Raw genomic sequence first — 12775 nt, forward strand, 5'->3', positions numbered from 1 at the left:
GCAGAAACATTAAAATCAGCCTTGAGGGCTTCTGACAGAGCCTTGTGCTTAGAAATTCATATTTTCTTAATTTAATCCTGTACAGAGATTGCTTTCTATTGCAATCAGTTATACAGAAAAGCGCCGCCAAACATTTCCGCCAGACCTTGTTCAAAGTCAAAGAAAAGAATGCACCAGCAAGAACCAGTGTTTAAGTGAGCATTGATTAAGACTGCGGAATGTGATGATGTCAACAACCATAATAATTACGAAGCTCAATAATAGTATGCTAAAGATAGGTGATGTTATTTCAAAACGTTTGACCATCGTGGACAGTTACAGGAGGCTGAGTGCTAATCCGAAAGCAAGAATGATAATTTGATACTCACCTAAGACTGGCTATAACTGTGGTGTATTCCTTCGCCTCTTGGGCGTAATATCATACACCATCTACGATGTGTTCTAGGCAACTTTCACGGTGATGAGACGTTTAAACGATCGATGTGGTCAGTCATTCCTGGTTATTGCGTAATAAGCAAGTGTCCGCTCTCTAAAAAAATTCCAAAAGTATTGTTGTTGTGTCTTATCTCATTTGTCTGATAGTAACATGAGAATAAACGGCGAAATTCATCGTGGCAAGGACGGCAAGATTGCACCTGTCGTTTGAAAGAGCCTTGAACACCATACAGGTTACATTACGACTTCTCTCAGTTCCGCCCTCAAGGGGTGACGGGTCCGAGGGTCTCCCACCCCTCTTCCCCCTTTAACCAAGCTCTCGAGAGGACTTTCGGCTCGCCGCATATTTAGAGTGCCCCATGCCGCAAAGAGACTATACATTTACGAACATCCATGCCTTCTCCAGGATTCGAACTCGGACCCTTCGGTATCGCAATAGGCTCCCCTAACCACTATTACCTTTGAAATTATTATTACCGTATTACTATTACCGTCTGGCCGACTTCCAAAAGTATTGGTCTAAATATCTACTACTTTGTATCGTCGTCTGTTATCAACCCATTTAATTATTAATTTATCGAGTTTTCACTTTTTTAACCATCTAATGTTTTAAAAAAGGCTAATTTTATTTAATCGTGTTTGTGCTTTAATTAAAAGCTGTGAAATAGCTTATTGACTGAGTGTTAAAGAACTAACAAACAATCAAGAATCTAAATAGGGTGGTTAACATTTCGCAGTTTCAACTCAAAAGCTGTTTGATTCGAATCACAGTTAAGTTATAGATGTTTATAATTCTAAAATAATTAATTTTAAGCTATATTTTAAACAGAAGTAGTGTCTTGACTATGCTGAATGAAAAATATTCTTTCCACTTCTTTTCTTGTAGCTGACTAAAAAAATAATCATTCTACTACATTCTTTGTTACACTTGACATACTTACAGGATCAAAGGCGCAAATTGCTCACATACCTGAATCTTAGAATTTACGGAAATGATATACAAGGTGGTCCAAATGTCGCGCTCATCAAACTTTCAAAAATTGTAGAAATTTCAAAAAAATATTAATGTCAAATTGTTTGAATGGATTACACCCGTATACTCTTAAAGTTATGTATCACTTGAAATGCCAGAAGCAGTTTATGCAAAATCTTCTAAGCTCTTCTCTATTGAAGTGACCGTGACTTCCCTTTAAATACTGGTTGTACCTCATTTGCATGAAACGCGATCCTGAAAACGTATTCTGGCAGGGAATTGTAGGCGAGAAATAAGGAAATAAGGGACAGCTTATTCAAAAATAATTATTATAATATAATATTATTATAATTAATATTATTATAAATTAAAGTAAACCCTTACAAGTCATTAAGTGGCCACCCGTCTTTTCTGTATTCAGAAAAAAATGGACGAAGTCAGGGAAAACTGTGCTGCGACCACCAACAAAAAGTGTGAGAAAGACGACATCTCAATTAAAATTATTGTATTGCCAAGTAATGCTCATTCATAAAAATTCGTTCTGCTTGGGAAAAATACATCTGCACATGCACCAAACAAGCTGTTTTTAAAGCTAACAGCTTAAATTGCAATGAAAAATTCAAGTGTCATTTTTTAACAGAATAAGAATGTCATTCACTGAAGTAATTTAGCATTAACGTTTGTTTTGGAATTCCCATAGTTTTTTTAAGTTAGATGTGTTCATATATGTGGAATCTTAGAATTTACAGATGTGCTATACAACAAAGTTGGTTGAAAAGGAAATCTGATTCATTATTCATACTGCTTTAGGTCCTCAAACATTGCTTTTAACGTGCCATTTATTTAATTAGCATTTATGTCTAAATTCTGAAATTTCATTACAAATTTTTATTTTATATATTCAATAATATGACTTAAATTCCTTTTCCCCCGTTTGTGTATAGGTACTCTTTTTACAAATGAAGATCTTGGAGATTTTGCATCATTGGGTACCTACTGTGAATTTGATTTATTTGGTATAGAAGTGTCGCATTATCAGCATAATGAAGATGTAGATATGCCAAGTGATGCCCAAAGAATATCTGGCCTGAAATACTTAATTAAAGAAGGATATGGAGACAAAATCGTTATCAGTCATGACATACACACAAAGCACAGACTTGTAAGTAAACCATTTTCTTATATTGAACACTAGAACTATGCGCACTATGTTTACGAAATCTTAGGACTTAATTTTTTCAATAAATCCCTCTGAAACCGTTCAATGATAATTAGGGGTGATGGTTACTTGCTTCCATTAAAATACTGACTGCTTACCAAAAGTTTGAACAGAATTCTTTGATTTTATGCCGTTAAGAGCTCTCAGTGATTTAATAATGAGAAGCTACAGGGTGGATCAGAAAATGTCAGAACATTCAGTCATCCATAAAATGTTTCATATTGTGTACTTAATGGTAAAAACGTGCATTCTGGTGCTTTTGTTCATGAAGAGTCCAGTAGTGTCAGGAGAAATCAATATCGGAATCTAACTTGATGCAAAAGTGCAATTTGCAAGATAGTGGATAACGACCGGTTCAGTGTTGAACAATTCTTGAAAGCTGTAATGCTTTTTGAAGAAATGAAGAGTTTGGTGGTGACACAAAGACATTTCCATGCACAATATAACACAAAATTGGCTTCTTGTAAATAGACCATTCATAGACTGTGTCAGAAACTGTAAACCAGTGGTTCCACAATTTCTGACATAATCTGTGAAAGCAAGAAAAAAATCGACGAAAAATGCCAAGGTTCGCTTGCAAGAGGTTTTGAGTCATAATGATAGATACATTGAACATATTCTGCATTAAATTCACTTTTCATGCTTAAATTAATATGTGTGAAAGTAATTAATAAGTTTTCTAAAATTGAAAATATAAAAGATAATAAAATAAAGACATTTTCCATAGAGATAAATAAAGATAAAGATATTTTCGAATTAATAAGTAAATTGACTATGCGATGATACTCAGCAATGAGGAATTGAATAATTTTTTTCAATGACGTATTGCCGATCTCTACCTTTTTGGTTTTAAGAGTTCCCCATGGTGTCCTTTAGTTCTTCATTATAGGAATAGGAGATAAATACTATAGTAATGTATTTCTCCCGCCTTCTTGGCGTGCCTTCGTGGTGTAGTGGTCTGCACGCTGGGCGCGTATTCCAGAGGTCCATGGTCAGATTCCCGGCGAAGGCGTTGCTCATTTTTCATCACTCTAAGAATATAGAGACATACATCCAAGGAATAGTCGCCACTCAAAAGCTGTCTTTTGCAGAAGTTGCAAGATCTCGACGGCCATCCAGAAGTAGTTCTAGATCTAGACGATCACAATCAAGATCACGGCAAGAGACAGAGCATGTATTACTAATCTATCCTAAGACTGAGGGTAGTACATCCGACGAGGTAAAGGAGAAGCTGGTGAAGTACATAGATCCAGGAAAACTCAAAGTAGGCGTCAAGAATATAAAGAGAGTCAACAAAGGAGGGCTCCTAGTAGAAGTTACGAAAAAGGAAGAACTGGCAATACTTGAAGAGGCCATAAATGAAAATCGGAAGCTGAAGGACGAAGTGGAGACGAAACATCCACAAAAAAGAAACCCCAGAATAATAGTCTACAATGTCAACGAGAACATTAATAAAGACGAGATAGTAAACTTCATTAAAATACAGAACACCGACCTAGCAGAAAGTGAAATAGAGATTCTGTTCGCCATGAAGGCCCGCTTTGGACAGCACTGGGTTCTATCTATAGACCCAGTAGCTTTCAAGATCCTTATGAAAACGAAGAAGTTGAACATACAATTGTCAAGATATAACGTAAGGGAGTTTATAAAGGTTTCGCAATGTGTCAAATGCCTTGGGTATAACCACCCAGCGAAATATTGCAAGGAAGATAAAGTCTGTGCCGGATGCGGCTCCACACATCACGAGAAGACCAATTGTGACCAAAAAACAGTCAGCTGTGTCAACTGCACAAAGGTGAATAAACGATATAATACAGGCCTCGATGCCCAACATGATAGCCGAGATAAGAAATGCCCATGCTACCTAAAAGAGCTCGAAAGATTAAAACAACGAACAAATTATGGATAGTATCCAAATAATCCAGATTAATCTTAAGCACTCCAGGAGTGCAACAGAAAACTTAAAGATAAATTTTGAACAAAACGACAAACTCAAAGTAGCATGTATCCAGGAACCGTACACAGTACAGAACAAACTGTACGGATTCCCCACAAAATATAGGAAGTTCTACTCTCGAACAGACGCAATAACTGCAGTGATTATAGCGGACTCAAATCTCCAAGTTCTGGAACTTTTCAGCTCTCCGGAGATTATAGCGCTTGCAATAGGCAGTGACTCAAGATTTATACTAATCACGGTATACTGTCCTCCATCGCGAGATATTGCACCAATCCTGACAACCCTAGAAAGGTTTATGCAGGACAATAACAACATGACTACAATAATTACCGGAGATTTCAATGCCAAAAGTCCCCTATGGGGCTCACATAATACGGACACACGAGGCCTCAAAGTATGCGAATTCATTGCCAGCACTGGACTATCGATAGTCAATGAAATAGGGGATACGCCAACCTTCGCAGGAGTAAGTGGTAACAGCTGGATTGACCTCACACTTATCATAAGTAGAGACAGAATCCGGATCGATAATTGGAAGGTAACGGACGAAGCAAACAATAGCGATCATAATAATATCTATTTTGACGTCTCCAGCATTCATTACCCAACATGGAGAAGATCGAAAATCAATGTACGACATACCGACTGGCTAAGTTTCAAAAGGTATATCTCAAAATCTTTAGCAGACCCTAGAAATCTGACAACTATCGAAGAAATCGATAAATATGTAAGAGAAGTTACCACTAGTCTTCACGAGATCTATCAAAGAACAGTTCTCTCACATAACTCGAAACCAAGATCGCGCACCTGTCCATGGTGGACAAAAGATCTCACTATTCTCAGGAAAAAGGTCAGAGCAACAAGGAAAAGATTCCAAAAAACAACTGGAGAGGAAAGGACCCATAACAGGCTGCTTTACCAGAGGGTACGTGCACAGTACCGGCAAAAGATGTATAAAGAAAAGAAAAAAGCATGGGACATGACATGGAACAAAATCACTGTTAGCTCTCCGTTCGGAACATACTTCGATCTAGCTAAAGGGAAGAGCATGGATCCATTACAGATAGGTTCAGTTCAAAAAGAAGATGGCACAATGACGAGCACAATTGAGGATACAATTAGAGAAATCATGAGGTTCCATTTTCCAGAAGACGACCCCAACGAGGACTCTACATACCATGCAGATATTCGTTCCCAATCAACCGAGATTCCAAACTCGGAAGACGATCAGTCGTTCACACTCGAAGAAATACAACGTACGATAAACTCAACACGCCGAGGTAAAGCTCCTGGGCTGGATGGCCTCACGATTGAAACCATTGAAGAGCTTAGGCTCGCGGACGACAAACAAATTCTAGCACTCTTTAACAAGTGCCTTGAATTAGGTTATTTTCCAAAGGAATGGAAAAACGCAGAGCTAGTATTGTTCCAGAAAGAGGGAAAACCAAAGTCCATGCCCAGTTCTTACAGACCAATCTGCTTACTCTCAGCGTGGGGCAAGGTCCTTGACAAGATGCTTACGCAGAGATTAACGTATTACCTGGTCAAAAACAAACTACTAAACCCCGCCCAATTCGGGTTTACTAAAGGGCGGAGCACCACCGACGCCCTCAACCGTGTTCAAGACATCATCTTAAATAACAGACAAAATAACCTCCATACGTGTATAATATCGCTTGACGTAGCTTCCGCATTCAATAAACTATGGTGGCCAGCGCTCAAAACAAAACTAAAAGACCTGCGATGTCCAAAGAATCTTTACCAACTGATCGCAAGCTACCTCACAGAACGTCAAGTGACCTACAATAGAGACGGCTTAAATATCACGATGAATTACCACAAAGGAGCCCCACAGGGGTCTAATATCGGACCCATCTTGTGGAACATAATTGCAGACTCAGCGCTGAACATCAACTTTGGAGACAATGCCAAGATACAAGCTTACGCCGACGATATTATACTCATAATAGACGGAGGCAATAGGACAACAATAGAGCATAAAGCAGACGCAGCACTCAAATTGCTTGCAAAATGGAGTCAAGACAACAAACTGTGTTTCAGTATTGAAAAGACACAGATGATAGTCTTTCCAAAAAGTTCAAAAATAGACGCGAATCCACCACGCATAAAGTGGGAAGGGCATCCATTGCGACGCCAGAATACCATTAAATACCTCGGATTCACGCTTGATAAGAAGCTCACGTGGGTATCACATCTTACGGAAGTCCGAGATAAGACGCATCGAACCATCAATAAACTAAACAGGATAATCACAGACAAGTGGAGCCAAAAGGGGCGCCTGTTAAAACATCTATACCTTAATGCAATTGAACGCATGATCCTCTACGGCTGCCCAGTCTGGATGAATGGCACAGCAAGAATATGTCAAAAACTACATCAAATACAGCGAGTAATCCTGTTAAAAATCACCAGTGCGTATAGCACCACATCAACCGCAGCACTTCAGGTCTTAGCTGACACGCTCCCACTCGACCTAAAAGCAGAATTAGAAAGATCAATCTATCGACTTCTACATTACAAAGAGGACCTTCACACTAAAAAAGATTTACATCTATCATATGCCAGCATAGAAAGCTTCCAAGATTCCCCTAACTTACACCCAGGAGATCTACCCATCCTTTCCTGGTGCAAATCGCCACCCTCAGGACAACAAAGAGAGATTTTTTCTGACGGTTCAAAAATTTCAGGACGAGTAGGGGCAGCGTTCACGGTCTTTTCGAACAATGAAGAAATTTATCAAGCACAATTCCGTCTAAGCGATCATGCTTCAGTCTTCCAAGCCGAGTCCCTAGCACTCAAAGAAGCAGCACTATGGTTAGGTACACAACCAGCAGCTCACACTTCATTCTTCACAGATAGCATGAGCGTTCTGAATGCGCTGAATTCCTTTCCTCCAAAACATCCGCACACGGCAGCACTTAGAGAGATCTTCTTGACGTTAGGCTCTTCCATACCTTTAAAGATCAACTGGATAAAAGGACATACCGGGCAGAAAGGCAACGAACGAGCGGATGAACTAGCTAAGACTGCAGCTCTCAAACCAGAAATTGACAAGGAAGTTCCGCTTTCCGCAGAAGTTGCAAAAAGGCTCCTCAAGACAGCATTTCAAGAGACATGGTCATCACGATGGCAGGAAGAAGAAACAGGAAGATTTACTTACAACATCTTCCCAATACCTTCTCTCAAGAGGCTGAAATGCAACCGACTCTTCCTCCAAGCCTGTACCAACCACGGGAAATTCCCAGCGTATTACAGACGTTTCCTCAGACGGGACGTCAACTGTTCTTGCGGTTTTCGCGGGGAAGACGCGGACGCACTTCATTACCTGCTCTCCTGCCCTCTGACAGAGCACCTTCGACAGCAGTTCTTTCCTTCAGACTACATCACATATCCTGTGAATAGACTGTTCACGGACTATTACTGCAACAAGGGCATCTTAGAGATAATGAAGCAAGTGAATGAAAATAATTATATCCAAGAAACTACAGATTAAAGTAAAATGTAGAAAGGCGGCCTAACCGTCAGATTGCTAGCAATGAATAGGATAACTTCCTAACCCTGTAGTGCCATTAACTCAGTTTGGCGGAACAGGTTAAGTAAAGTGACCATATCATATCACTCCTGCGTCCAAAAAAAATCTAATGTATCTACAATGCTATTTTCGGCAATTTTGTAATTAACATTTTGTTTTATGGGGTTAAAATATCCTCCATATCGTAGTAGCTATGGGGGATTTAACGAAGTGTAATAGGGGGTATAGCGTAGTAGAAACATTGATAGCTCAGTAGGATTGTTTATGAAGATCTCTAAGTTTTATCATAGTTTATTTCAAATATAAACTAATAGACCATTAAAAAATTCATACACCTGGAATTCTACAGAAACATATTACTTTTTATGAACTAAACGGTCTCCACCATTGATGACTTAGAGAGCTTTCAGAAGTAGAAGCAGAAGATGAATTCCGTAAAGAGCTTATTTTGACGATTTTACAGTAAACGTGTCTGAAAATGAAAAAACGAAAAAATTCTTTATTGAAAAATAAGTGTTTAAAATAAAAGGATTTATACAACAGACATGAATTTGTTGCCATCTTTCCCTTGCAAGCATAAACTTTCTTTGCCCTGGAAGATGATTTAGGAAGTCGTAAGAATATTTTATTTCTGATTTTGTGGAAGATGTAAGCTTTTTTAGATATGAACATGTAAGCTAAAATATGTTTTCAAATGATTATTTTACTCCCGTCTATAAAAGTTTAAAAATGGAAAGGAGATGGAATTTCAAAATGAGGAAAAATTTCATTATTAATTGAGTCCTACGTACTGCATTACATGGCACAAGGTTTTAATGAAAACTTGAAAAAGGCCCTATAATGGCCCGTAAATTTTAGTTATAACTGTCATAAAATTGTCTCTTTTAGTGTAAGTCTGCATCATTCCTACATATTTATATCATTTTGCAGATTTCTTTGGAATTCACGAAATATCACTTCATGAAAGATAACCTAAGATAAAAGTCGAGTTTGAAAGGTTAAAAGGTTCCTTGGTTTGATCTGGTTTAGTTTATTATGGCCAAGTACGCTGGGGCTATCTGCTTAAGGGGAGGGATGTCTTCGTGGAGACTTTTCAGTAGATAGATCACAGTTCCAAATGTATGTCTATGATTTTTTACTTACTTGTAAGAATTTTGGAAAAAGTGTTACAAAGATATTTCTTTCTCAAATACTAATAAACTCTTTTTTATATTGCAGATAAAATTTGGAGGACATGGGTATTCACATATACTATTAAATGTGATTCCGAAAATGTTAAATCGAGGATTTTCTGATGATGACATAAAGAAGATTCTTTTCATTAATCCAAGAACTTGGTTAACGTTTAAATAATGATTCTTTGTTTGAAAAATTATACTAAAATTTTCACATGATTGGAATCTGTATTTTTTTCCCGGATTTTGAAAATATATGTAAGCGGTATATCACCAAAATAAATATTATACTATTTAAAATGAAGTTTCTTGTTTGAAAGATTTTTTTTTTTTTTTAACATTACGACTTGCCCAGACCGTAAAAGTGATTTAATGAAAGAAAGTATGTGTATGTAAATACTAAGTATGTGTATATAAATACACATACTCTGTGTATGTAACAATGTAACAGTGTCTCTTTACATCAAAGCATTTTGAAAATAATTTCTTGTTGTGAATTATCTAGTTGGATCTCTTTGAAAAATTTCACTCCAAAAATTTTCATTAATTTCAAGATTACTAAGTCGTACATAAATAAATTTTTAAAAAATTCGTCACAATTACTTTATTTCATATTCTGTTTTAGTTATGAAAATAAACAGGAGTGAGCGTAATGCATGAGACTGAAGACGTCAGTATTTATAGAATTAAAAAATATTTCACAATGAAGACGAAATTTTATGTAGAAAAACTTCGTGTTTTACACTTTTCAACTGCTTATTTAAAAAGAAATTATCTTTCGCTGTTTTATGTATTCATTTTTCCTTTAACGAGGCAATCTTGTTACTTTTTTTATACTGTGATGTAGTTTTTATTAACAATTTATTCACCATTAAAAATTTACACTGAAAATACTTTTGTCAGTTAGCTGCAATTCTAGAAGTTACATGAAAACTTTTAGAAAGGGCGATAAGAGCTCGAAACTCCGTCCAATTTACCCTGCAAGTTGACAGTAGCAGCGGTTAATTTGAAGAAAAGCAGACTGAATGCACGTAGAAACTCAGAAGGAAGAGCAGCGGTGTTATCAAGACAACGGATGCACCTGCAACTCGCGCCTAAGTGGAATAGTGTTCTGTCATCCGGTTTCGAAATAGTACATTTGTGAAATCCACTGAAATTCCTCGACGATTGAAATTTGAGAATGGTAACTAATAACTGATTGTAGCAAGTGTGCGATTAGACTAGATATTCCTAAATTGATTAATTCTATAGCAAACTCTCCTGGGGCCGATTTTGGTACACTGAATAGAAGCACAAGGAGCTTGAGCATTTCAGGTCTTCGTGACAGAAAAATCACTGCTTAAAAGTAAATCAAATAGTCTCACATGCTGATCTAAGTCATTAATGAACACGCCATATGATGTTCTATATTTCCATAAGGTGTCCGCAAAATGAGTGCTACGTCAGCTGACTGCAGAATTGTAAGAACGACTTTTGATGTCTTACTGAAACATTAGTAGCTCTGAAGCAAAAGAGAGTAGCTTTCCCAGAAGAAACCGCTTCTACAAATGAAACCAGGGTCGACTAATCGGAAAAGTGAATCGAGCAAGACATGATGCCATACATACGCACCAAAACCTAACGTATTCCCTATATAATCGTCTGCGGGATACTTATGTCCTTTCTATTTTGGAGAAGTGTGTTCAAAAGATATATCTTAAGATATCCTGATCCTCAATCTTACCTACTTCCTAAAATCAAACCGAAATGACATGGACTTCTGAATATACGTATCTAATTACGATATCCTAATGTCCAGCTAATGCCAGCATCCTAATGCTAATGCCAGCATTCTAGTGTCATTTAACTACTGAAAATTCTTAAATGATTGCAGCCGCTCAAAGAGGCAAAGAGATGATGGGAGGCAGAGCTGAATGAAGACGTTTAGAGGCCCTAATCATTTAAAAGATTTTGGTGTCCCCACATTCATTTACAATAATACAATACCTATTTTTTCCAACGCTTTCTCTCTCGGTCTTGGTTTAGCTCCCCCATACATTCCATGGTAAAACCAACAATGAAAACTTTTTGTGATTACCCCTTTTCTTAAGTCTATAAGTGCCATTTTGTTGTGTCGCCTTTCTTTGATGCCCTAAAGACGTACTTATTTTGCTTAATGGTTAATCAAGCTCTGATGGGAAGCAAGTCTTTTAAGTCTGTTGGAGAGATAAAGTACGCAGAGCACGGATGGCTGCGCAGTAAAATTATAAAATAAAATAAAATGAAAACCCTTTTCTAATTCATATGCATATTCATTTCCGAAGTGCTTAAGCATTTGTATTAAATACAGTGAAATAAATATAAGACCCCCCTGTATTAAATGTTATGGAGATTAACACGTTGAGCGAGGCGCCAAATTTGCTGTCCTTTCCGTTCAGCCGGCAGCGAGCTAAGCCGTATTTTTGTTTAGAATGTTTCAAACTAATTTAATCTAAATTTGATCACATTTCATTGAGACTATATTTATTTTTTAACTTTAATACTGTTGGTCTCGCGGACCGACGCCAGCCAAACGAAAATTCCAGTGCCGGTCCTCAGGGACCGACACCGGCCACACGGAAAGTTCACTGCCGACGCCGCGCTCAACGTGTTAATGTGAGAAAATACAACTGTGTACTTTTTGCATTCTAACAAATTACGAGATAAAAATCTGTATTAAAAGAATTTTCATTTCGCTCACCAATTGGAAAAATTTCAAATATGCAAAATGTTGTTAAATTTCGTACTCTCCCTTTCCCCCAATTAACGGCTAAACAAATCTATTCTAGTTATGCGAGTATATTCTACATACTGATACTACATTTAATATAATTTTTGGTACAATAAAGCCGTTTCCCAGATAGAGATCTAATACACCCTTTCAATTAATATAAAAAAATTCTAATATCGGTTCTGAATATTTATAAAAGTACTGAGTCACTAAGTATGCATTTTATTGATCAATAAGAATATATGCTTTAATCCAATAAAGGTATTTACTCTTCATCTATTTTGCCAGATAAGAAGTGAGAACATAAAATAATATCTAGCATACTTTTTATGCGTGATATTATACAGTTATGCGAGCTATTTTTTATTATATTCTAAAGAGTTTGTAAATAAAACAGAAAATGAAGAAAAAAAATTATGTGTACAAAAATTTGATTCATTGGAATGTTCTTTCAAGACAACGATATTTCTCTTTCCTGTTTGAGACATTTGTCATATGAGTCACCAGTTATTCTCTGCGTTTGTCGCACAAGTTAACCGCTTCGCTTTTGAACCAGTTCATTCCAAAATTTGAGAAGAATCATTAGACGCGATCGACTTTTTCCCTCGACCTATCTCATCACAGAGATAAGGCATTTATCGTTCTTGAACTTCCGGTACTATTTGGGCGCAGCGTTATCATTGGAGAATTTCTTTTATAGACATTATGCAG

At 37.1% G+C, this 12775-nt stretch overlaps 1 protein-coding gene across 1 annotated transcript in view; it reads left to right on the plus strand.

The window, feature by feature from the left end:
- Positions 1–9615, plus strand: part of LOC118192231 (N-acetyltaurine hydrolase) — a 51707-nt gene extending 42092 nt beyond the window's left edge. The window contains exons 7-8 of the mRNA XM_035363143.2: positions 2353–2570; positions 9359–9615. Of these exons, the coding sequence (XP_035219034.1) occupies positions 2353–2570; positions 9359–9493 (353 nt within the window). The 3' untranslated portion in view covers positions 9494–9615. The remainder of the gene's footprint in view (positions 1–2352; positions 2571–9358) is intronic.
- The last annotated feature ends 3160 nt before the right edge of the window (positions 9616–12775 follow it).

The sequence above is a fragment of the Stegodyphus dumicola genome, chromosome X2, assembly GCF_044657685.1.
Source record: "Stegodyphus dumicola isolate Sdum_Otavi_A_Nest chromosome X2, ASM4465768v1".
Taxonomy (NCBI): domain Eukaryota; kingdom Metazoa; phylum Arthropoda; class Arachnida; order Araneae; family Eresidae; genus Stegodyphus; species Stegodyphus dumicola.